The 24859-nt window shown below is 48.3% G+C and overlaps 1 protein-coding gene across 7 annotated transcripts in view; it reads left to right on the top strand.

Annotated features, from left to right (window-relative positions):
• Positions 1-24859, top strand: part of inpp4b (inositol polyphosphate-4-phosphatase type II B) — a 96139-nt gene that overhangs the window by 4226 nt on the left and 67054 nt on the right. For 3 of the 7 annotated variants that reach the window (XM_018735807.2, XM_018735806.2, XM_018735813.2), the window contains exons 2-4: positions 833-883; positions 9391-9509; positions 12456-12572. In XM_018735807.2, coding sequence (XP_018591323.1) covers positions 833-883; positions 9391-9509; positions 12456-12572 — 287 coding nt within the window. Of the gene's footprint in view, positions 1-832; positions 884-9390; positions 9510-9973; positions 10022-10647; positions 10950-12455; positions 12573-21720; positions 22005-22091; positions 22296-24859 lie in introns of those variants that run through there. The other 4 variants (XM_018735808.1, XM_018735809.2, XM_018735810.2 and 1 more) reach the window with 4 other exon arrangements.

The following is a 24859-nucleotide window of genomic DNA, read 5'->3' as shown; positions in this document are numbered from 1 at the left end:
TTCACTTATTTCCTTGAAGGAAAGGCTCCGCGAAAAGACAGAAGACTCATCTTTCGGGCTATTTTGATAAGAGAGAAAGATTAATAATGTTTACCGGTTATCATAACCTTGAGAACATTACTCCTGTTGTTTCAAAGAATGTTGAGGGGACGTAGATCTTTCACCTGCGAGTCTGATGAAAAAAGAAGGCATTAAAAAAAAAATTCTCGCCGTTTTTTCCAAACGTCTGTGACTTCAAGCTGTGTTGACTGCATTGTCACCAGGGGAACATAAACCTTGGGCAGATGGCTTGTGCAGAAACATCCCCACTCACATCGCATCAGGAGAGCAGTTAGTGCAATGGATGTCTGAGAACCTACGGCATGACACATTGTGCTATGGAATAAATAGATGGCAGCCAGTTCGTATAATACAAATTGCTACAACTATCAATCATCCGGCTCGGCACGATTTATGTGTTTGGTGGGCTTTATTATCCCAAGATGGATTATGCTACTTTGGACAATTTTTTAAGAGAAAAAGGCCTTTTTGAATGATAATTTAGTTTGGGTTGAGAGGTCATAGATTCAGATCAGTTTGCGTGTTTATCTTTCCTTACGTAATCACTGTCCCCTCTGTGAAATGTCAGCCCAATGATGTTTTTACAAAGTTATGGCAGTATACTCTGGGTTGTTGCAGTAAGTATTGTAGCTCAGACGTCCTCTACCGCTTCCGGCGGATCTTCATGAATTTTAGGTCTTATTTCGTCTAATGAGCCTCGCATCTTCTTCCGTTTTCTAGGCACACCAGTGAACGAAAGAGTTTCTTTATAAGGGATTGTGTTGCTCTCCAGCAGGCGCCGAAGTCCCGATTCCGAGGCAGCCGCCGGTGGAATTCAGCCTCGGTAAGTGGCTTGTTTGTCTTTATAATGTCTGCAGAGACTCCGCTCTGAGCTTTCCACGCACGTCCCATTCAGCTCCAAGGTCATCGCCGCACTCCGAGCACTTTGCTTAATATTTACATTCCCTCCATGACAATAACGTCGCTGGTATCCGCGTTTATTGGTACAGCGGCACCCGCAACTCCCGGAATTGAGCTAGAAGAGATATCGAAGCGGTGGCCCGTGAGTTTGGTGTGCGCGTGTTTGGGCGGCTCAGGAAACTGCCAGGGATTGTTTGCGTCTCTTTTTAACTGGCCAACGAAGGTCTCCGTCGCCTTCAACCTCCGAACCTGGACTCTCCGGTCTGGCCCGGGGCAGGACTGCGTGGCCACTGCAATATGAGCCTCCCTTGGCCTGCACCCCCAAACCCTTGGGAAGGACATTTTTAGGATCTTTTTCGAGGCTTTAGACTTATCGGGCGCACCGTCCGGCACTGTCTTAGAAAGGTGACCACAGAGACGCGCCTGGTAGGAGAGATATCAATAATCCCTCATCTTTCCGCTGTAACTTTCTGCACTGGGGGGCTCCTTCGTGAACCGGGGGCGAGCAACACTAGCTCAGAGTCCTGCAGCTTTCAGATCCACGATTTACACCCGAAACGGCAGCTTGCCAGGTAACTTACTTTGCAGATACTAACTCCAGTCAAAGTGATAAAAGAGGTCGCCGTCGGATTCAAGTCTCCAGCATTTCCCCGTTATTTACTCGACGCTGTTTGTTTTTTTTTTGTTTTGTTCCTTCCGTAAACAAATTCCTTTTGCCGACAAGTGAGGAGTGAGAACGTGTACCCATCGTATGCTGGACTGGGAGCACAACCAAACAGAACCAGATGGTGGAAACAATCACTGTGCAATAAATGAGGAACAGAGGAAAAAGCCACGCTCCCACACCAGCGAGCGTTCGCTCTCTGCGCGTGCATATAAATCTGCGGGGGGTGCGGCAGGAGCAGGCTAATCAATTTCCCCCCGAGGATCGACGCCCTCGGTGCCGCTCTTGTCTCGGCTGGTGACAGACTCATCTCTGCCTGCGGTCTAGAGGAAAGCAAGCCGGAGTCGGGGGGCGTGACGATCCCCCAGGGATGGGATTACACCATCGTTTAAGGGGAGCATAGAGAGAGGGAAGGTCATTCGCGGCGTCTCGATACGCATGGGTCCGCTGTGCGTGACTATTTAGAGATGTGTCATCCTAACAGCACGGACTGAGAGGGAGGCAGAAGAGACGCAAGGTTCTCACCGCAGGCCCTCAGACAGCAGGACATGACAGGACAGGGGACTAGAGAAAACCTCCTGTCCTCTGAGCTCCGGCTCTTCCCGCAGCTCACGGCACGTCAGCAGCGGACGGAAAGCGGCGCAGATTTCGCTTGAAAAATACAAAAGTTTATATTGCATTAGCTTCGTCGGATAGATGATCATTCGTAAGGATTAATGCAATGATTAACAAAATTAAAAAGATAAATCAGGGAGCTGTTTGAACGTTGCTGTTAAACCGACAGCGTAAATGGGGCCGTGGCTGTATTTATTATGGTTGTGTTCGCTATATTTATAAGGGTTAGGAGAAGAGGCTTCGGTTGAGCTGGCAACCTCAATGAAGAGCCTGCCACGGAAAAGAATTAATGTTATTTAAAAAGCACAAAAAGCCAAAGTGTGGATATATGCATGAATTAAACTTGAGTCGCACACTGTTTAGCCTCAAAGGACTTTTTTAGAAAATGCTCAAAGTACCCTTGAAGAATTCACTGAGCCAATAAGGCAGGATGTGGTAATGGAATTAAGAGATTGCACAATGGGCACTGCTAACAGACTGAAATCAGCTGGCAGTCATGATGACGGTTTGTAAACACAAAGACAAAAAAAAAAAAAACACAAGCTGTGATGAGGGTTATAAAATTCTTGTCGTAATTTCGGCATAACGACACCCGACGTGTATAAATACTGCCAAAGGCCACGAGGTACGTACAGAAGACACTGAAGTATATTTTCTGCATCGTTCACAGCGTTTTATTGCCTGAATTAATTCTTATGACGCACTGAATACGGATTATTTTCACGTAATTTAGACTGGGGCTCTTAAACCGTGAGCATTCGTGTCGATCTCACGATAAGCGTACAAACTGACAAAATAATAGACAAATTAATTGATCAGCTGACTGATAAACACCTTACTTCCAAAAATATGACACAGAATAGTTACAACGAAGAAAGTCTTTTATTCTCGTTGCCTAGTAACTGCATTTCTGCTTGACAGCCGATGATTTTTGAGAACTCTCTCGCTAAACTTGGCTCTTCCTCGCAAATTTTCGCCTCTGTCTGGGAATACAAGACAGACGCGGATTAAAAACGCCGCGGTGATTCCAGCCAGCAGCCAGACAAAATAGCTGGAGGGCCGTTGAGCCAGCAGGTGGAACAGATGCACGACGTACGCGTATTTGTCAATCGCGCACCCTCGCCTTCGGACGATCGTGGACTTTGAAGCCGCGCCGAACTCCAGGATAAGGCTTACGGAATATTCCGTAGCTTGTTTTCATCCGTGCTTCCTAGAGGGATGAGAGAGAAGGGATTATGAGCTGCCGTGCCCCTCCTCGACGGGGGGGGTGGATACAGCCACGGACGCCGCGGAGCTCTTTGTTGCAGTGCTCTGGAATGACACCTAATGGCCTTAAGCAAGGCTGGGGCCACGGGCTCACACGCGTCTAGGTACGCAGGTATTTGCAGGGGCTCTACCGCTCGTCTTCACCTTGTACCACGGACTCCTTCCGGCGTCCGTAACGCAGCACCGGCTTCCGACATCCTGGCCCACGTTAAGCCTCGACCCAAATTTTGTTTCATCGGATGTTTCGGCCATAAATGAGCTCAGAACCAGTCTTCAGATGTTCGGAAACCCTGTAGTTACCGCGAGAGCTCTTCGCGAAGCACCCGATTTTGCCGTGCAGGTGAGCTCACCATCTGTCCTCAGCAGGTAACTTGCAGCAGGTAAACTATTAATCACCTGTCTGAGCTTGGCGCATGACCCACTAGTCAACTTTATTCTAAGCAGGTAAATCACTCATCACGTGTCGCACACAGAGGTCCGCTTGAGACGTGAGGGACTTCATCAATCTCCTGCTCTCAGGTGTGTGAGTAAACCCATCGCGCCGCATGGGAGCAGCTCTCGACCGCCGCGGCCGCCGATGGCCTTTGTTCCGGCTGGGCTGTTAATTAATTTGTCTCTTAATTGATTAAATTGCACTATTCAAATCGCATTAAAACTGTGAAATTCAGCAGCCTGGTTGACGACCGGTTGACACATTTCCAATCGTGCCGAAACCGCTATAGCCATTAGCAACAGACGAACAAATAAAGAGGTTGTTTTACTTGCGCGAACACACACCTGCAATAAATTAACGCTGAGCTTAAATAAAGGACTGAGGGTTGTGAGTGATATAATTGATCAAAGTGTATGTGCACGCACACACTCGCATGCGGACACTGTGTTTATTGTAATTATCGGGCAACTGAAATCACAGGTCCTGACTTTTTGGCACTTCATGAGCCAAAAAGAGACTCTTACATTTTCATCATTATGCAAAAGTAGGTATTCCGCATCTACTGCAAATTACAGTGGGTCCTCTAAAGATTTAGTTCAGCGTAATTTGCTCATTGAGCAGTGCAATACAGGGCAATTAATTACAATCTCGCTTAAAAAATGATGTATACGGAGGTCATAAGGGTCAGGACTGTAAAGTGTATGGCAAGCGAAGGGGGAGAGAGACACAGGCACGAGGACTGGCGACACATAAGAGTCAGACATATAGGTTGAGTTTACATAACACACAGACACACACACATATACTGTATATATGTATGTGTGTGTGTGTGTATAAAATCTAATCTCTGTATCTACTTGTCCTGCAATGACCCAGAGCCTATCCTGGAATCATAGGCTATATATGTGTGTGTAGTGTGTATAATGTATTTCTCTCTAAGATGAAGATGGAGATGTATGAAGGATACACACAGAAATAAAGCGAAACCCTCAGCACGATGTTCACGGATTATGGCAACACTACGTAGAGTTCATCGGAAGTCGCTTTGAAGAAAAGTGTCTGCTAAATAAATAAATGTATATGACTCTATACACTATTAATTGTATGCAAATATGCTGTAATATATCTGCAGACGATACTACGGAGCACTTAGTCGAAGACTCGCTGCTCCACTTTCTGACTATCTGACTAGTTTGAGCCGTTCGCTGCGGCCTGCACGTGCGTCCCTGAGAAACGCACGCAACTGTTGCTGAACTTCGGCTCTGTCAGATTAACTAAATCACCAGCGCGGTTATTGCAGCCAAGTATTATCCAGAGGGTAAATTTTCAGCAGTTGCACTTTTTTTTTGATATGGAATTTACTGGATTTTAATGTCCCGGTATCGCAGACGGCGGATTAAATTTATGTTGAAAGCATAACAAGCCGCAATCGCAGAAAATTAAAAGCCGCGCTCTCAGGTGGAGCCGAGAAGAGATGATGGTGTGCCGGTGTCTCCGGGACCAAAAGGCCACGGGGTGCATCCGGGATGAGTTGGGGGTCGGGCTGGGGTTTCTGGGGCGGCGTCATCATTCCGATATGATCTTGCAGCCACCGGATTCATTTCCTAAAATGCAAGATGCAGCAGCATCTTTTAATGGGGTGGGGGGTTACACCCTTCATTATACTCTCTGCACTCTTACTATCCTGCAGCGACTGCTGGAAGGGGGTATTTGGTCAACTGAACGGTGAAGATTATTATTACAATCGTAATTAACTCCATTTTTTAACCAGGTAGACTTTAAATCGGAGAAGCTTAGACCAACAGTGCTTCTGCTGCGGGGCACCTCCAGGGACTCGAACCGATAACCTTCAGGTTACAGGTCTGTACCCTTACCCACCACAGCATCTACTTCCCTTCCGGGATGATGTATCTCCCTTCGACAGCGTGTCTTCCGCTGGCGTCAGTCGGGTATGTGTGTCAGTCCTCTGGAGCCCTCCCTGCAGATTTTTTCTCTTTTTTTTTTTTAAATAAGAGCCCTCATTAGTGTAACTCATGAAAAACAAAGAGCGTGACACATAAGCAGATGCGCGGTTGTCGAGAGATGAGAGTGCCGGGGCGCGCGTTCTTGTTTTGCCCTCCCGGGCTCCGCAAAATTATTATCACAGACAGCAGCGGGACATATCCCTCGGTAGCGCTTTTTTGGAAGCCTCTGCTAATGCGGAGCAGTTCGGCGGCTCCCTCGCACCGCCGGGAAATAGACACGTCGCACGTTTGCCGCCGCCTTCTTTTTTTTTCTTTTTTTTTCTTTTTTTTCGCCGCGCTGCCACCGCTTGAGAGCGGGTGCTAAAAAGGTGGGCCCGGCCTGCGTCGGCAGGTGTTGCGTGGCAGGAAGAGAGAATAAATCGGCACGCCTGGCGCACATGGCGCACGGGGTTCTTGTTAAACTTCCTTTTGCTGCCGCGAGCGAGGACTCGGCCAGAACTCTGAAACTTCGCCACGTTCTGCCGCCTCTGAGTTTATCTCGCTGCAGGACGGACTATAATCTGACATAATATGCATTTGCTTTTCTCCAAAGCAAATCACAGCGTTAAGGTTATAATTATTTACCCATTTGTACAGCTGGGTAAGTTAGGGTAAGCACCTTGGTTAAGGGTACTACAACTACTGGTGGGGATCAAACCCATGACCTTCGGAGCCAAATGCAGTAGCTTTAACCACTACCCTACTAGCCATCCTGCAGGTTTTACTATCCACCTCTTTACACACACCCGCCCGACAGGTCCCTGTCCTCAGTCTACCTTAAAGTGGGTGCGTGTTTTACACGTGTTTACCCTGCCGATGTGCTTCTCCAAATCAGCTTTCAATGTTTTCTACATTTATAGAGCTGGGTGATTTTACTCTATCAGTACAGGGTAAGTACCACGTTCAGGAGTACTAGAGCAGGAGGTGGGATTGAGTCCAGAGCAGCAGTCCTAACCGTTATGCCACCTTCTGTTCTAAGAGCAGCAATAATAAAAATGGACTTATGTGTTTTCTCAGTCTCCAAAGAGTCGTCGAAATGTGCGAGTAGGAACTTTGATTTAATTTGTATATTATAAATTTTCATACTGTAAATCAATGAATGTAAATGTGTAATTTGAAATATAAATTCTCAAACCAATGGATTATTCCCAGTGTCACGTCAACAGCACACTTGTTAAAAGTTTACAAACACCGTACTTATTTAGTTTGCAATAGTGTAATGAGCGCAATGGGAAGAAAAATGAACTTGCTTTCATGCTCACGGCTTTAATCCAAATAAATCCCCAATTAGCATAACTGCTACGGCACTCTTTTCTCGCAATTCATAAATTGTTTTCCGTCGCAACGACGGAGCTCCGAACAGAGTTAATATACGACACACTTCATTTCGTTTTAAAGCGCAGTTTAGTACGCGCTCGTATTTTCCATTGCGTCGTGATGTCGCCTTCCGTCATAAAATACCGCGTTACACTCCACCGTAAAACAGAGTGACCTCAACTGACCTTAGATGATTCCAGTCTGGTTTAATGCGAGTGAAGAAATACAGTGTGTGTAAATATTACAAATAAAAATGTAATATTTACATTTTGTAATTGTGTACTGGTCGGGGGGGGGGGGAAGCTGCAAGTGTAAGTGCTTAGAGTTGCTGCCTTTTGGACCCAAAGGTCACAGGTTTGAGTCCCACCTCCAGTTGTAGTACCTTTGAGCAGAGTACTTACCTTAAATGGTTCCAGTAAAATTGCCCAGAAGTATAAATGGGTAAATAATAGTTGGTCGCTTAATATTGTAAGTCGCTTTGGAGAAAAGCATCATATAAATAATAAATGCGAGTGTTCAGAAGGGTGTGGAAATCAAGGCCGTCGGGAAAAATTTGCTTAGAAAAAAGAAGGAAGTGAAAGGACAAGGCCTCGGCCGCGGCTCACAGCGCCTGGGGTTCGGGTTCCCCGGACGGAAAGACGCCCAGATGGGGTCATTTACACCCGACCGTCTCTAACATGAGGGGTTTTCTGCAGCTTCTTCTTCTCTTTTCTTCACATCAGTCGGAAGGACTCTCTTCTTTCTGGGTGTTTCTCTCTTCTTTTCTCTTCAGTCTCGATTTACTCATGGAAAAGGGAAATGATCAAATCTGCGGGCTCGCCGGCGACACACACACCCCGTGTCGTTGCCAAAGCCAGACGCGCGCTGCTGCGTAGCAGCTACATTCCTTGTGCAGAAATGACCATGACCGCTCATTATTTTTGCACGCGTTACAGAGGAGAGGTGCTGAGCAGGACCCGGGGCCTCAAGAGCGGCACGGCGAAGCTGTCAACGAGGCCCCGTGAATGACGGTGCGGGAAAGTGAGCGACGCGCACGGGCCATCGCGTCCCACGCGGGCGCCGATCCAATTCACAGCCGGCGCTGAGGCTCCCCGTCGGTCCCAGACTGCAGCCTGGAAAATGACACGCCGCGTCTCGTGTGTTTGTGCGCGCGGGGGGGGGGCGTTTCCATCTCTTTCTCCACTTTCCTCGGGAAACATTTACGTGAACTTCTCCGATGCCCGACCTCACATTACGAGGCAAGACGTCTGAGTCTGAAATTTAATTTCGCAAGCAAGGGGATGTAATGGGATTAGGGCAACGTTTCGGATGCCGCTCACAAGGCCTGCGTTTGGCCAAGGGAGGGAGTGTCTCTCTTTTTTTCTCTGCGCTTATTGTTTCATTTATAACCGCAGCGACAGAAGTATCAGGTTCATCAGAAGTGGGCGGCTCATCGTAAGCGCAAAGCAGACAAAGCACGGTTTTTATTTTGGCTTCTGCGGCACTTTCTTTTTTTTTTTTTTTTTTTTGTCTTTTGCAGTTAAAAACAGGTGAAACGCAGACGCGCAGCCTGCTTTTATCGTTCGATGCCCCTTTTATGCTTGCGAAGGAGGTGAGTGCCTTTTCGCTGCTAACGCCGCATCGTGGTAAAACGGGGAGGGCCGACCGGGCGCGGAGCCGAATTTACCCGCCGGCGTCGCCGGGTTCCGTCCGGAGCGCTTTGCGCGTTTGTGCCGAAAAGGGCGGCCGAGGGAGAGCGCCGCGGCTCCCTGCTCTTCGGCACCTGCAGCAAGGCGGTGTTTTTCTCTAATAGGAAGCTTTCGCAGGAAGCCGAGCGCAGGCTCACGGGAGGAAATTAAAGGGTAATAATAGAAATGACGGTTCTCGCCGAGCCGGACTCAGGGGCGGAGGTCGGGTTTATTACACGTGCGAAGAAGCAGTTTCCGGCTCTCCGACGTGTGACTTCCAGTTTCTCCGCCGCTGCTTCCCGGAGGCTTCCTCTGCGGGGGGTCACCGGGGGATGAGCAGAAAGGTGACTGTCACAGCGACGATCCCCTTCCGAAAACGTTTCCCTTTCAGTCTCCCGGTCGCAACCCCTCCGCCGAGGCCTACGCTTTCCGGTGTCGTCATTCCGTCCGTCGCTTGTCTTCCAGCTTGCAGGGACCTGACAGTTGCCACGCCGGAGAGGAGGCCCAGCACTGCGGTACACGTGGCCCTTGTTGAGTCCCAGGAGTGCAGCCCGGGCGCCTATTCCTGCACCGAAGTGGTCCAGGTAAGGGCTTCCTGTGCGGGACATCCCGCGTGCACTCAGTGGTCCCTCCCTTAGCTGAGTCACACCGCCCATGAGCCACTGTCTGTGGCAGCAGTGCCCCACACACACACACACACACACACACACACACACACACACAGAGAGTTCCTGCTTGATAAGTGCTCTCTCCCCACCGATGGTGGCATTGAACGCGGCCGGCGTGTCGCAAAGACCTTCCTTCTCGTAGGCAAGGGTACAAAGGCGCGTCTATTTCCCTCGGATTTCATTTTCCAGGGTGTTTTTATTTAGATTGAGGGCTCGGTCCACGCTGGGCACGGCCAGGGTTCCGGGCGGCGAGGAACTCTGAGCCCCGAGTGCGAACGCTCCCGGTCTCCCTCGCCCGCATCCTGTCAGGATCTCCCCGGCGTAGCCGCTTTCTCCGCCGCGCCTCGACCTCTTTCCTCCTGAGCCGAAATGCCGGACTAATACGGGAACCCGGAATGGACTCGTGTTTACAAATCGGGAGGCGGAGGGTACGTACGACGTTTCCGTGCCTTTCTCCAAATTAGCTGAAAATATCTCTTCCGGCGAAACCGCTAACGCTTGCGGTTCATTTCCAGCAATGCAGGAGGTTAACGCTGCGAGGCCGCGGCGCACTTCTTGCAGCCAGCAATGATCCACGGGCAGGAGTAACACTAGACTGCCTGTATGCTGCCTGAAAACTTTTCCATACAAGGCGAGACGAAACAGCGCCATCGCTTCGCCGCCGTTTGTTTATTTATTTATTCTTTTTTAGAAACTGCGGCAGTCGGTAAAATTCGGAGGCAGCTGCTCTTTCTTCTCGGATTGCGGGGCGTCCGCATGAAAAAGGCCGACAGGCTGCCATTTGCTCCATCCCATCACCCTGTTCCCGCAGCTGGGACCTATGGGTCCGGGGGGGAGGGCACCCAGCTGGTTTCAGGCTTTAGAAGGGACCGGCAACCCTCGCGGGGGGGTGTGTGCCAGATAAGACTTTGTTAGAAGACCGGCCTCCGTATTTCCCATGGACTCCTCCCCGGTACCAAAGAGAGCTCCTCCAAACCGTGAGCCGTGAAGGGGGGGGGGGGGGGGGGGCAGCGCTTGATAAAGTTCGGCTGAAGTCCCGGTAGTCGGGGTGGGGAAGCACAGAAGGACCGCTGTGTCTGCGGTCCAGCCCGAGGGGGCCGTGCCCATGAGCGAAGCGCAATTACCCAGCAGGTTCGGGGGGGAAGCACTCTCCGTGAGAGTTTCCATCCATGCTCTTGCCAGCTCCTTCTCTAAGGTCTTCTGGTTCACACTTACACACACACACACACACACACACACACACACACACAGGTTCCTCTGTCTTCAGGGCCGTGAGTTTCCACTGTTGGGCTCTTTGATCTCCTCTGACCGTCGCTTGGCTGTTTCTCAACGCGGTTCGGACCGCCGAGCATGGAGGTGAGTCCATCGCGTCGCATAGATCATGTTTGTCTCACGCATAACGAAGGGGATGCTTTAACAGGTCCGGCGCAAGGCCAGGTTCGTCGTTTTACTTACCGTTGTTATTTTCGTGGTTGCCTAGCGATGGGCATTGGGTATTTATAGCAGCGGTTGAGGTGCTTGTTCAAGAGAACAATATTGCGTCCTTTTGAAGACTTGAACGCCAACCTTCTGGTTTCAAGTTCACATCGCTGGAGGCTTTGTTTGCTCTCGCAACTGCCGTGTTAATCCTTCTAGACTAGAAGTGCTTCCGATCGTGTCGTGTCTCAGGTCCTCTCTGACCTATAAGATTTCACCACATTGTCTGTAATTTTTTGGTAAATTTACTCTGCGTCCCTCACTTACTCACTTCCCGTAACCACTTGTCCTGCTCGCGGTCTGGAGCCTAACCTGCAGTCGATGGGTTGGAATTAAAGGGCTGGGGGTGGACGCCCTGGACGGGGCACCAGTCCATCACAGTACAGCCTGTCTGTTCTACGTAAAGCTTTTTGTCTAGTTTATACAGGCAAAAACGGGGGTTTGGGACTCATTGACTGCACAGTGACTTGTGGGTCTGTATCTCCGTCTCTCCGTCTGTTGAAACGCACTTTGTTTCCTCCGAGTTTGGACAAAAGCACCTGCTAGATGAGTAAATGCAGAATCTAAATGTGTTCCCATCGTGGTGGGGCGGGTAGGTGCCTCAGTGCCGCATCGCTCAGGTGCCTCTTCTTACCGCGTGTGTCTTTTCTGGTACGGAGGCTCTTTCTCCAGCTCTTGCATCAAGCTGGTCATCTTCTCTGATCTCGAGAGCCAAAAGCCTCCTGCCGGACTGCGGCGCTCATTGATTGTCCACCGACATGATTAATAACGGAGCCGTCCACCAGTGGCAAGAAAATAAATCAGGCTATCCCGTCACGAGGTGAAATTTCCTTGATGTCGACGGCTTGCCTCCGCGCCGCTCGCAGAGATGCTCGGCCCTTTCGGGCAGATGTTTGCCGACTAAAATGGCTTTCATTATCTCGCTCTCTCGTCTCCCGGAGGGCCGCGTTCCAGGCGATCCCTAGGCGCGGAGCGCAGGAAAAGGAAGTCTCGCTGTAAACACACGGCCTTTGAACGGGGAGCACATTATCACAGCGGGTCATTAAGGGCTCCCAGGGCCGCGTCGGCCGGGGCCCCCTTCCCGTACAGCTCCGCACCCCCCGCGGATTGGAGAAATGTACACATTTTTCGGCTGACTACGCTCGCACACCCTCCGAAGCCACGTCCCATTTTGCCTGCTGTCCCTCCTGTCCTCTCCACTCCTGGTTTCAGTCACTCCACATTCCTCAGTGTGTGTGCGTGCGGGATGGGATGGGATTTACAGGCTGCGAGGAGGAGGAGGTGGTCGCCTCCCCTCCATCTGCTGTGGAGAAGGAATGCCAAGTGTGACTGGCGCACTTAGAGTTTTTCACCCCCTCACCAGTGCACTCCCAACCCCCCCCACAGGGAACCAGGGACCCGCTGTTTCTGACCGGGGTGACCTTCCCGCCAGGACACCCCATCTGCGAGGAGACGCGGGTCAAGCTCACGGTCTATGACCTGAAGAACCCGTCCAGCGAAACGGTGAGGCGCATCACCTCTCGCTCCACGCGTGTGAAAGGGGCATTTGGGGGACACGATGGACACTCGCGGTCGTGTCTGGACACTGATGTAGGGATGTGTCCTAGAAGCCGGAGACAGCGGAGACCACTGCACTTTTGCCCCACCCCCGAAGAATGCCCCCCAGTCGATTTATAAACAGCCCCTTAACGCCTTGAGGACACGCGTTTCCCCGAAATGCTCTTTATACTTTGCAACGATCTTTTCATTGACACGGAGCATCGGGCGTCAAACTGCCTGCGCTCACACCTCCAGAGTATCGCGTTCGTCTCATTTGCCAAATTACGGCTGGTTCTGTTATAAGACGAGATATTAACGTCGATAATTAGCATTCATGCTGCTCTCCTCTGTTTTCAGCTATCCTCTGGCCATCTTGTCAATTAACTCAGGTTTAATATGTGCTCTTAGGCACAGTGCAAGATATTGCAAACTGCGTGCATTCTTAAACGACGTGTTTCCATTGGAGCTTATGTCATTTATTATTATTTTTTTTTTTAATTAATGTGCAAAATCTGATAAACATTTACATTTCCAACATCTGACTGCACGGGGCAGTATTTCTGAACAGTCACAGTCTTAGCGTTGGGTGAGGAATTAACCCGTCTGTGCGAATGATGGAAATACGCAAAAAAAAAAAAAAAAACCAAACAGATTAATCTCCGCAGTTAAATTTTGTGGTAAAATAGGCAGCGGGGGCAGCTGGTGGCTACAACTGCTACATTTCCATCTGCTGGTTTCAGGTTCAAGTCCCACTTATTTTGTTGTATTTCCCTTGACCGAAGTACTTATCCCAAATCGTTGCAGTAAAAATGATGTTGAAAAAACAAGCGTATGTTGTAACCAAGTTGAATAGGACTGAAGGGAAATAAGAAATAACATAAAATGTCTTGCCAAATATGAACTTGCTTTCTTCAAAACAAGTTATGCTACTAATGTGTATCTTCAAATTGCACAGACAAAACAGTTTCACCTAGAATTAAACCACACTGTAAATTTCATTTATCCTACCTGGCTTGGGTGGTTAAGGCAGTTTTATGGGATGCAGAGTAGCATTTTAATTCAATAAACTTTATTACTGTTATAAAGAGCGACTGAGTGGCTTTATGATGTGTAGGGTTTAATATTAAACAAAAGTCTGCTTTGGACACCAAACAGATGCAATAAGCTGCGAGTTCTGCCCATAACCTCTCTCTTATGAAATGCATTATACATCAAGTGGTTAGAATGCAGTGTGAAATTACAGTTTAGTAGCGTGTTCTATTAAAACAAAACACGCGCGTGAAAAGCTTTCCGCAATGATGGCAACAACAGAGCAGAACCAGACAGGGGTGTTAGGCCGAGTCCAAGCGGAGGAGCCGATCAAAGCGATGCGGAGCCACCCAGATGCGGCAAAACACACCAAACACCAGTCTGCGAGAGGCCCGGGGCAGAAATGCATGCATGGTGAATCATACCATATTGCAAATTATCTGACATGGGCTGGGTGATTGTAGCATGACCATACAGAGTGGGCTTAAACTCTCATGATATGTATACACACAGTAATAACAGGGGGCTCATTTTAGTAGGGTACAATTTACACTAAAACAGTCTTATTATGCACTACATTTATTTATTTATTTGTTCGTTCATTCGCTGCTAATTCCATTATTTCTTTTTGATGATGCTCACAACATCACGTTGGAGTGGAGCTAAAAAGCCTTTTCACAGATGATCTCGCGGCGACTTGCCGAGGACCCCCTCAAATCATCCCATCGGTCAGGAATAACGAGGGCCGATGGACACGACTGCATGTTTCTGGGGGATCTCGAAGCCCGTAGATAGATGCGAAACACTTCGAAATCGAAAAAACAACCCGGGTGACACGAAACATTTTCGGCGTGGGATTGTGTCGTTGCCAGGAAGCTGAAAATCTAAGTAAAAATAGTACAATTGCTCCGCAAAGGGAGCTCCGCAAATAAAAACAGGAAGCAAAGTTCGCAGGGTTTGCAGATGCGCGGCGTTCTGTGATAATGTCATTATTCCACTACGTTTCACGCTTGGCAAACATATAGCGAACTTACGACATTTCTGCTGCGTATGAATCATCAAGACATGAATGGCCGTATCCTGCCTTTGTTCCACCGCACCAGAGGTCACGGAGCAGTGTTTGGGGGGAATGGGGAAGTGTTTTCTTTCCAGTGTCGGTCACTTTCTCTCCTCAGTGTGATGTGGAGGGCAAGGGTGTCAGACGCTTGTAGGCGAAGGACCAGGCTGAAAGGAGACCGAAAGGTGTTACTTTTCCAAACGCGCCACAATAGCAAGAAACCCCCCGCAACCCCGAGCCCTTTTGAAGAGCAGGACAGATATCTGCACGGCCAGTTTAGCAGGCAGTTAATGAGTAGCCTCTTTCACCCCCCCCGCCACGCGCCGCTAAATGAATTGTGTTCAAACGGGCGCGTACCTACAGGCCGGCCCTCGGATCCCCGCAGAGGTCAGCTGCTGTTAATGTCTTCCCGGACTCTGCCTCCTCTTCCCGTCATTGGACTGTCGCAGATAAGACTTAAATATTAAAGTAAAAAATCAAAGAGGGTCAATAGAAGCAATTACAGGAGTTACTCCGCAAGGCCTCGGCCCAGATTGCGGGAGCTTAGCGGTTCAGAGCCGCGCAAGTGCGAAACCCGATAACGGGTCACTGTCACAGCTGAAAAGCGCACGTCGCCTCCGCGCGGTCCGAACTCCATCTTCAAGGTTTGATTTTCGAAGGAAAAAAAATTGCATCTCCCAGCGCCAGCTTTTCATGAATGGCATTTGACGAGCTAGCGCCCCCCCCCCCCCCCCCCACCCCAAACACACCACGAGGCCCCCCTGCTCTCCCCCACCCCCCCAAACCCTGTCGGATGACTGAATGGCGGAGGGGAAAGTGGCCTTTGAAGGGATTCGGCGGATGGAGGAGGATGCGGCTCATTTTTAATTCACACGGGGTCCGCAGATGGAAAATAGCAGACTGGCAATTTCGCAAATAACAAAATGCCAGCGACACAGCTGGTTGCTGACATGGAAGTAAGTGGAATTTTAAAAGCCAGGTTCTGTACCTGGTTCTGAAAGAACGACACGCACAAGCGTACTCGTGCTTAACGGCTCAGATGCTCGCGTTCGGCAGCAGGTACGCAAGACACGGCAGCAGCGGCGCGCGCTTTTCCCATAGCCTGGGTACCCTACATCCATACATTGCGGTATTTCCACTGACAAGTGTAATAGCGCTCTTGATTTCTCTGTAGTGGACCCCCTTATCAGCGCATGCACCGGGAGGAGTTCGGTGAAGAAATTGCCTTTCTCGAGGGCGCATTTCTGGGTATCTCCGCGCCTCTCCAGGATGCAGACTCATAACCTCCCGGGTACAGGTTCCGCTCCGCAGTCAGTTGCGAGCCTCCTGTGCTGAGTGTTTATTTAATTTCACATTAAACTGCAGAAATCACCAATATTACGGCGCATTGATGAATGAAAGCGGGACAATGCTGCTGTGCTGAATTTAATTCGGTCCCGCTGAGGAAGTGATTTTTCACAATTTTAATCTCCGTCTCAACCCATCATGCCCCGCTGTTTAGCCAGATGCATTATGGGCCCTCATTATTCACACATGTATTCATTGCTTACTTCATTCACCCCATGGCTTGATTTATGAATCTCTCCGAGTCTGAGTAGAACCTCGCAGGAGAGGGGTAGCTCATGGGAGCGGAGAGCATTGGATAACAGTTATCCTCGGCGTGACATCTGTGCTGTCGAGCATCTGTCGGCGTCAGTCGCCTGACTGGTGACTCTTCGCGTGTTTTCTCGGTCGGAATCGGTCGTCCTCGGCGGCCACGTGCCTCCTGGGTGCCCTCAACGGCGTGACGCGAGTGCCCCTCCAAGTCCTTCCCTCCCTGGCCGCCCCAACTCATCATAATAGAAATCCATGGCTGACTGCTGGAACTGAGCATCTCCAGCTCGTGGAGATCATCACGCTGGTGCTGTACAGTAAACAGGAGGTGCTGTTTCTGCAGGCACCAGAGAGCTGGAACAAGTCAGCAAATGTGGGACTCAGGAAAGGGACTAGATCAATGGGCGAGTCTCACTGTTTCCTGAATTGCCTAAAGTACACGAGAGGAAATCCACTTCATGTGACTGCACTGCGAATTCACGAGATCTGCCCGAGTTTGCGATTAAGACAAAAAAAAAAAACCCTCTAATTTAATTCCTTGGTCGAGAGAGATGATGCGCAAAAGCAACAGAGGAAGCGTTCGTGTAGCTGGCAACCAGAAAGTAAAATGTGAATTTTTACTTTCAGGTTTGCGTCGAACATATGGGGTGTTTTCTGCTGTGTGAAATCAACACCAGACGTTCCCGCAGCGCTTATGAAACAACATTAGAAGCCGAGTGCGTCAATTCTGTTGGGCGTTAATTCAGATGGCACAGAAATAGCGTGAGCGTGACTTTCCATGAGAATTTAGGTTATTTGAAGTTTATTATGTCTCTCTGGGTTTCCATGCTTGCGTATTAAAGGAAAATGCCACAGCAGCATTGCGCATTTTTTTCATATGTTTTACTACTGTATATTGGCTTTTTAAAAAACAACAAGAATCTAGGAGCAATGCACATTTCCTTAATTGTCCCAGTGGCTTTAAAGGTACAACGTAATGCTTATCACCTGATATACGGCATGGAATTGAAACTGGAACGTGAAACACATTGAATTTGTGTCTTATCTTCAGGATATCGTGACTGCTGATAGTTAAACCCAGTAATAATTGCGTAACTTTATTTGCGTTGCATTGTAGGACACAGGAGGGGGTGCGGTGGCGCAGTGGGTTAGACCGCAGTCCTACTCTCCGGTGGGTCTGGGGTTCGAGTCCCGCTTGGGGTGCCTTGCGGCGGACTGGCGTCCCGTCCTGGGTGCGTCCCCTCCCCCCTCTGGCCTTACGCCCTGTGTTGCCGGGTAGGCTCCGGTTCCCCGTGACCCCGTAAGGGACAAGCGGTTCTGAAAATGTGTGTGTGTGTGTGTGTGTAGGACACAGATGATCCTCCAGGGTGGTGCAGCTTTGCAAGCAGATCCGGGCAGTTCCATTCTCCGGTCACAAAGTATCTGTAACCCTTTTATTCTTAGGAAGCAGGTGCTCTGGGGTATAGAGTTCCTTTCACAGTCGCCACATCTGTGCGTGCCTCTTGGTCGAGAAGATGCTGAAGGACTTGTTGAGACCACGCTCTTGTTCTTGGGTTTCTTTTTCACCGTTTCATGTGTAGACTTTATACGGAATCCTCCACCGAAACGATGTTGGGTTTTCGCTGACGACCACATTCTAACTCCGAAGGAGCGAGAGTGTATTTCAAGCATTTGACGAAAACGAGGTTGATGCTAATTATCCAAGACGAACGCTCATGAGATGGAATAGGTTTTACTTTTGAGTTCTATTTGTTGTAGGTGTTACGAGGACAAAGAGAGAAAGGAGGCCTCCTGCCCGCCGGCACAGCCCTCTATACACATTTCAGTCACCTTCTTCCATTTCGGAAAATTTCTCTTCCTGCTTGTGAAATTCTCTCTTTCCGTCCCAATCTCACTTTCGGTCTTTCTTCTCTCTGGCATGTGAGATGCTCAAGCACACAGTGAATCCAGTCATTCCTGTTTTCTGTCCTTTGTGAAGCACACTGTATGCACACTGTCTGGTGTTGTATAAAGCAATGCAATGAGTTCTAACATGACCTTAGGCTACGACGTGGTCTGGATGTTCACAAAACTTAATAAATTACTTACAACAGAGGCTCTTATCCACACGTAGTACTGTTTTGCAAGAAAAGAGAGGCACGTGTTTGATCCCGGATTCTGAATTCTAAATTGTTGCCTGGCAGGGGGTAGCTGTCTGAGAAGTTCCGTGTCCCTCCCCACCTATTAAAAATTTGATGCCACCGGCCGATGTGCACTCTTATGACCCCTTTCCCTTTTAAACTGTAGCTGCAGCCCAGTGTTCCCCAGTCATAAGGAGAAAAACACTCAGAAGCTCTGAGCCCACAGAACTGTCCAGAAAATCCTGTTTGGGTCCTACACCAGTTTTGTAATACGGTTTTGTTCAGGAATTTAATTATGAGAGCCCCTCCTAACTGTGATTGTTATCACATTACCTGCTTTAGAGGATTGCCAGCGAAATATATTACTAGGCTGCGCAGAAATTAAAATGGTTGACTGACTGTCTTACCTTTTTTATGTGATTTTTTTTTTTTTTTTTTAAATGCACACGGAGCAGCAAAAGAAATATACAGTACATAAGGAACAGTTTGTTCCAAGCTGTGGTTAAGCAGGTACGTGGATGTGCTATGAGAAGACACATTCCGAATGTAAATATTTGTCTTAATCGGCTGTGTTTATTGGCGACACACACTTTCAGAGCTCGCTTCCCAGGTGGCAGATGGTGTCTTCCGAGATTCTCTGCTTATCCTGTTGTCAAGCCTGGACGAAAATCCACCAGCTCTCTTCTGTCATCGGGAGATCGATGCCACTCAGTCCCATGTTTCTCGTTTATGTTTAATGGGACTCAAACCTTGAAAGTGGTAAATCCATAACGTGTAGGATGATGTAGCCTGGCCTTTGAGACCAAGGAGGGCCTGATTTGCGAAAGCCATCACCCGGTTCACGTGGGATTGTGAACTGACCTCACCGATGATCCGTGGCCTGAACCATATAGCTTCGACTACCGGTGTCCAGATAGGGCTCAAGGCTGAGAGTGGCAGCGTTCAACATTCAACTTCAAAACAATGACTTAACCCATTCACTCCCAAATGGTCTTCTACTGTGCTTCACCTCTGGTGTTGAATATGAGAAATAAGGGCATGGATTTAATGTCATGTGCTGCTATAATTATTCAGCTTTGTTGTCAATGACAATGTTCTCTGATATCTACCGGAGTGCTTAGTTTCTCTGGGGGTCTCCATGATCGATGCCCAGGAGGAGTGAAAAGCCAATGGCACCTGGAGCCCCAGAGATTTATTTTTCTCTCATTTCTGCGGTTTTGGAGTTTTTTTGTTTTCCTCTCCTCAGTTGCCACTTGGCGTTAGTATATTCTGATTGCAGACCTTTGCCCGTCTCTGTTTTTTCACCACTTACCACTCTACATGGTGAATTTTTCAGTGCTCGGCATTAATCTGTTGAGCTCGAAGGCTTTATAAAAATAAATAAATATAAAATAAATAACATTGAATTTACTTTTGATAGCTGTCTGCGACATATGTGGGGGGTCTGATAAATCCCTTAAGCCTGTGATGCAAACATTGTTAGAAATGAATAGGAAGTACGGAATCCTGACTGTCTTTCAGCCAACAGCTAAGTTTGCAAGAAAGAGGAGTGTGTAACGGCCTTTTTTCTTAGGGCTGTAAGTATTTCATTTGTTACCCAACTGAACTCTGCTGTGTTCTTGTGTTCTCTGCTGTTGTTTTTGAAGATCAGATAGTAAGATAGGAGTCTTCTACCACCATTTCCTCCTCGCTTTTGCTGATGTTTTGTAACCATCAGGCAAGAGAAATAATATTCAGCAAATATAGAGTAAGGTGTAAGAAATGTCAAAAGCACACGTGCAGGTTTTCCATAAACACTATGTCAGCTCTGTTTAATTTCTCAGCATTCCTTGCACAAGAAAGGGTGCAAAGCCAGGGTCATGTCTGCAGTGAGGTTGTGTTCGTATATTGGGCAATATTTCTCACCATGAATTCTCAGATACATTTCATCTGCCACAATTTCCTGTGGAAGCGGAAAACACGGTATAGCGCAGGAACTAGGATTTGTTCATCGAGCATAAAACATCAGAGGGCCTCTGAAGAACTTGCATTGAGCGTCACGACGTTGCGTGTTGACGGCTAAAATGCGATCACGGCAGGGGCTTCCCGATATTTTGCAGGGGTGCGTTGCCGGAGATACTGCTGCATGATTACCGTGTTTTCTTATTACGACTTTTGCAGTCCGCACAGAAGAGAACGAAAGTGCGTTTGTGGGAATTCTGCATGCTCACCCCTGCATTGTTCTCCGAAAGGCCCGTTGACGCTCTGTATCTTTTTTGCTCTCGCTCAGAAGCTGCTGGGTGTGTTGTTCTCACCTTTCTCCCCATGAGAATGTTGAGATGCTCAGCTGAGGCCTCAGAAGCAAATATATGTGTCAGGCGCCAGCGATGCTATTTGAAGGCGCCCTTCTGAAGCCCACGTTGGATATTATAATAGGGACAGCTGTTGAAGGCCTGGCCGTAGAGGTTCCCCTCCCCCAAGCGAGTCGGCTGGACTGTGAAGGGGCTTCCTGGGATTTCCTTGTCACCGACCCAGACTGCAGTCTTACCGTGCAATGTGTTTGGGTATCTGTGTGTGAGCTGGCTCTCCGCAACGCTTTCAGTGAACGAAAAAGTACCAGCTGGGCAGCGTCAGTTTCCTCGGCGAATCTATTTCAGGCCTTCTGGAAAGTCCAAATGATGTTCACGGTTGTTCCTCTCATTATCGAGAGAATGGAATGGTTGCTTTGTAACGATAGCGGGGCTACGCTCCGATTCTGCTCCACGAAACCCGACGGGGCCTCGTTCTTCGGAAAATGAACACGCTCCCGCTCAAAACCCCACGCAAACGTGTTCGTATTTATGAATCTCCGGAAATTACACTTATCCTGATCTTTTCTCATTTCAACTGACTTACCGGGCTTTGCCGTGTAAAATGAACACGAAAGGCAGGGAAACATGAACGTACTTGACACGCTCCAGCCCGCGTAGGGTGCCGGCAGCAGGCACGGCTTCATCTTCTGCTCGGCGCCTTCTTAACAAGTGTGAGCGACCAAAGAGGAAGTTCTGCAGCTGTTGGCTATGTTCCCCAGAAAGAACGATAGCAGCTGATAATAGAGCCCACGTTAAAATCTGACCCACAATGTGCTCAAGCCAATACGCTCAGGGCCTTAGGTCACGTGACCACCCTTTAAGCGTAACTCGAATATCTGGCCTCTCACCCTCAATGGGTTTTTCGCACAGCAAGCTGCAGGGCGGCTGGCGAAGACGTTCTGTGAACCTCTCTAAAATGTTCTGCGATGCTAGGTTGTCTTTCACTGCGCTCACAGACTGCACAGGATCCTGACTTTACCTGCCCAGCAGAGATTGATTTTTTTATACTTTCTGGGAGGGGAGCTTTGATTGAGGGAGCAGAACTTTACTTGCCAGTGGAAACGCCACGACTGAAGGGATTTAACTCCAAACATGTCTGATATTGCCAAGAGCCTGACTGCCTGAGGGGCTTATCGGCGTCTCACCTGTGGTGGTGGGAGGCGGAGACGGGGGCCAAACTGGGAAATTTTTCTCTAGGCCTCCAGAAGGGGGCACCATGGATGGCATCTGCTGCTGTTTCCGCGGAAACAGGCACACGACCGTTCAGGTAATGGCCCAGGTGGCGTCATCATTCTGGGGCATGTGCATACATGCTAAGGAATGTGTGTGCACTCTGCAAGCAGCCAGCTTTCCGTGTGCTCACACAACATGGGCCTCTGACACAAGGAAACATTTGGCAGGTCAATGGGTGCTAAGGTCCCGCCGGTATTTTATTGTGTTTTTTTTCTGCCGCTTTCTTCTCGAAAAGAAGATTTAGCAGTTCCTCTTTTCACGCTACGCCGGAGGTGTGTCTGTCAATACCAAGAATGCAGGACGTCGTTAATCCTAATATATGCTGGTAGGCTATTGAATTACCCAAAAGGGTACTTTTTTCTCGGGGTAGTTTTGTGCTTCTCTCTTGAATGGTATTTTGCTCTAATCTTTTAATTTTGTCAATTTAAGGCTCAGAATTTGAGCCTTGTATTTTCTGTTTTTAAATGGCAAGCATGCACCCTGAATGTTGTGCTGATTACCTGCGTGCAAGATTGTCTTTCTTATTATTTCAACTTCTTTATTTAAAAAGGACACCAACTGCCACAGAGAATTGCAGAAAGTTTTTTTTTTTTTTTAAGTTTATCTCTTTCCTACTTTCTTCAGTCAGATATCATTGTATTGAACATAAAAACGATTGGATGCATGGTGCTCGGATTGAAGTAGGCCCAAGCGCCGCATTCATGCCGCGAAGTAATCATAACTCGCGATGCACAATCAGAACGGTGCGGATTAGTGTTCAGATCAGCGTGGAGTTGTACGGAATCCATCTGTCCCGAGATGAAAGGCGGAGCTGCAACTGGTGCTCACCGCCAACCCACTCGCATGGCTGCAGAAGGAGGTGCCGTTTGCCTCGGTGCTTCTGCCGGCTATCAAAATCGACTTTTCTGGAGCGCTGAGTATCTCTGCCACAGCCATGATGGTTCTCCTAGACCGTACAAATGTAAAGATAACATGATTTTGCGTTGCTTCTCATTTGCATATCTGAATCAGGAAATCTACGGCACCTCGCTTGCGCTCCTCTGATGTTGTGATTGGAAAGCACTTTTGCTGAAATCACTTTCACTTGGATCTGTTGTTTGAATTTTAATCTTCTTAAATAGTCATTATTACCAGCTGTTTTCCAGTAAATTTCACGGGGGCTGTTGTTTAATCTTGAAAGCTTCTTGTGAACACGATGGGGGTTTGATAAATATATAATTTAAAAAATGACTAACAGTTTATCTCCAGCATCTCACACCCTAAAACAGAACCGCAGTAAAAAAAAAAGGGGGCTTGTTTCTATTTTGAGATTAGAAGCAACAACAAATGCATATGTAATGGGTTTGCATTTTCTTTCATTTGGATTTGTACCAAACCTATTTGGGTGTATCAATACCCTTGAATAATTAGGTAAGGGTTTTTTCATCTTTGAGAATAAAGCGAAGCGAGACACTAGAGTAAAGTAGGACTGCAACTCAAGGGCGGTGAATCAGCATCCCCCGTTCAGATGCGGAGAGGTCTTGTTCCATGCTGGGTGGAACACAGAGCAGCGCTTCGTGAAAAAATGGAGAATCTTCACCCATCCTGCCTCTAACACTTATTCTGGGAGCAAAGCAGAGGGGCTGAGAAGTGTTTGTGGGGTGCGATGATTGTGGATGGCCAAGGGAGCGTTGGCTAGGCCAAGCTGTATGACAACAAAGTGTTTTTTTTTTTCTTTTTTCTATTTCCAGACACCACAAGATGTATTTGTGTGTTCGTGTTTCTGTTTGTGTGTGTGTGTGTGTGTCCTTGCTGATTCCCCATCAGCTGGAGCGCACTTTAAGGAAGCAAGTCTGACAGGCTGGGGATGCCGCAGTTGAACACTCCTGCCAGCGCTGTGCCAACTGTGCTCTTGTAGGACAGTCTTCATTCGAAGCGAAAGTTTCTCTGCGGGATTCTCACAGTGAAGCTTCTTCGTCTGTCGCTGGTCCCTCTACTGCCGGCAAACAAACACCAGACATAAAGGGACCAAATAGTTTGTTTAGCAGTTATTTACATATACGCCGATCATCCAAAACATTAAAACCGTCTGCCTAATATTGTGTAGGTCCCCCTTGTGCCATCAAAACAGCTCTGACCCATCAAGGCATGGTCTCCACAAGACCTCTGAAAGTGTGCAGTGGTATCTGGCACAAAGATGTTAGCTAAGTCCTGTAAGTTGCGAGGTGAGGGCTCCATAGGTCGGACTTCTTTTTCCCCAACGCATCCCACAGATGCTCGATCGAACTGAGATCTGGGGAATTTGGAGGCCAAGTCAACATCTTGAACTTTGTCATGTTCCTCAAACCATTCCTGAACAATTTTTGCAATGTGGCAGGGCCACTGCCATCAGGGAATACCGTTGCCATGAAGGGGTGTAGGTGGTCTGCAACAATCTTTAGGTAAGTAGATGTCAAAGTAACATCCACACGAATGCCAGAACCCAAGGTTTCCCAGCAGAACATTGCCCAGAGCCTTCACCTGTCTGTGGTTTTAATGTTGTGGCTGATCGGTGTACGGGTAGTGTAGTAGTTACAGTCCTGCTTGCAGACAAAGGACCTGGGTTCCAAACCCCTGTCCTTACTTGTTTGCTTACCCTGAATTGCTGCAGTAAAAATTACCCTGCTGTATGAACAGGTAGATCATTGTAATTAGCTGAAAATTGTAAGTTCCTTTAGATAAAATTGTCAGCTAAATGAATAACCAACTAACGGAGCAACAAAAATTACGACCAATGCAGTTCAAAAAGTGTCTCTGTTTAGGTTGAGGTTCAGCAGCCCTTTCTCTCGCCGTACCACCTGCTACCACAGATGTGCTATATGAGATTGTCTATATGGAATTTGTGTCACACATACAGGGTTACGGCAGCTG

This window comes from Scleropages formosus, chromosome 16 (genome assembly GCF_900964775.1).
Source record: "Scleropages formosus chromosome 16, fSclFor1.1, whole genome shotgun sequence".
Taxonomy (NCBI): Eukaryota; Metazoa; Chordata; class Actinopteri; order Osteoglossiformes; family Osteoglossidae; genus Scleropages; species Scleropages formosus.
Note: the sequence above shows the minus strand (reverse complement) of the source record. Positions and strands in the feature narration are given on the sequence as shown.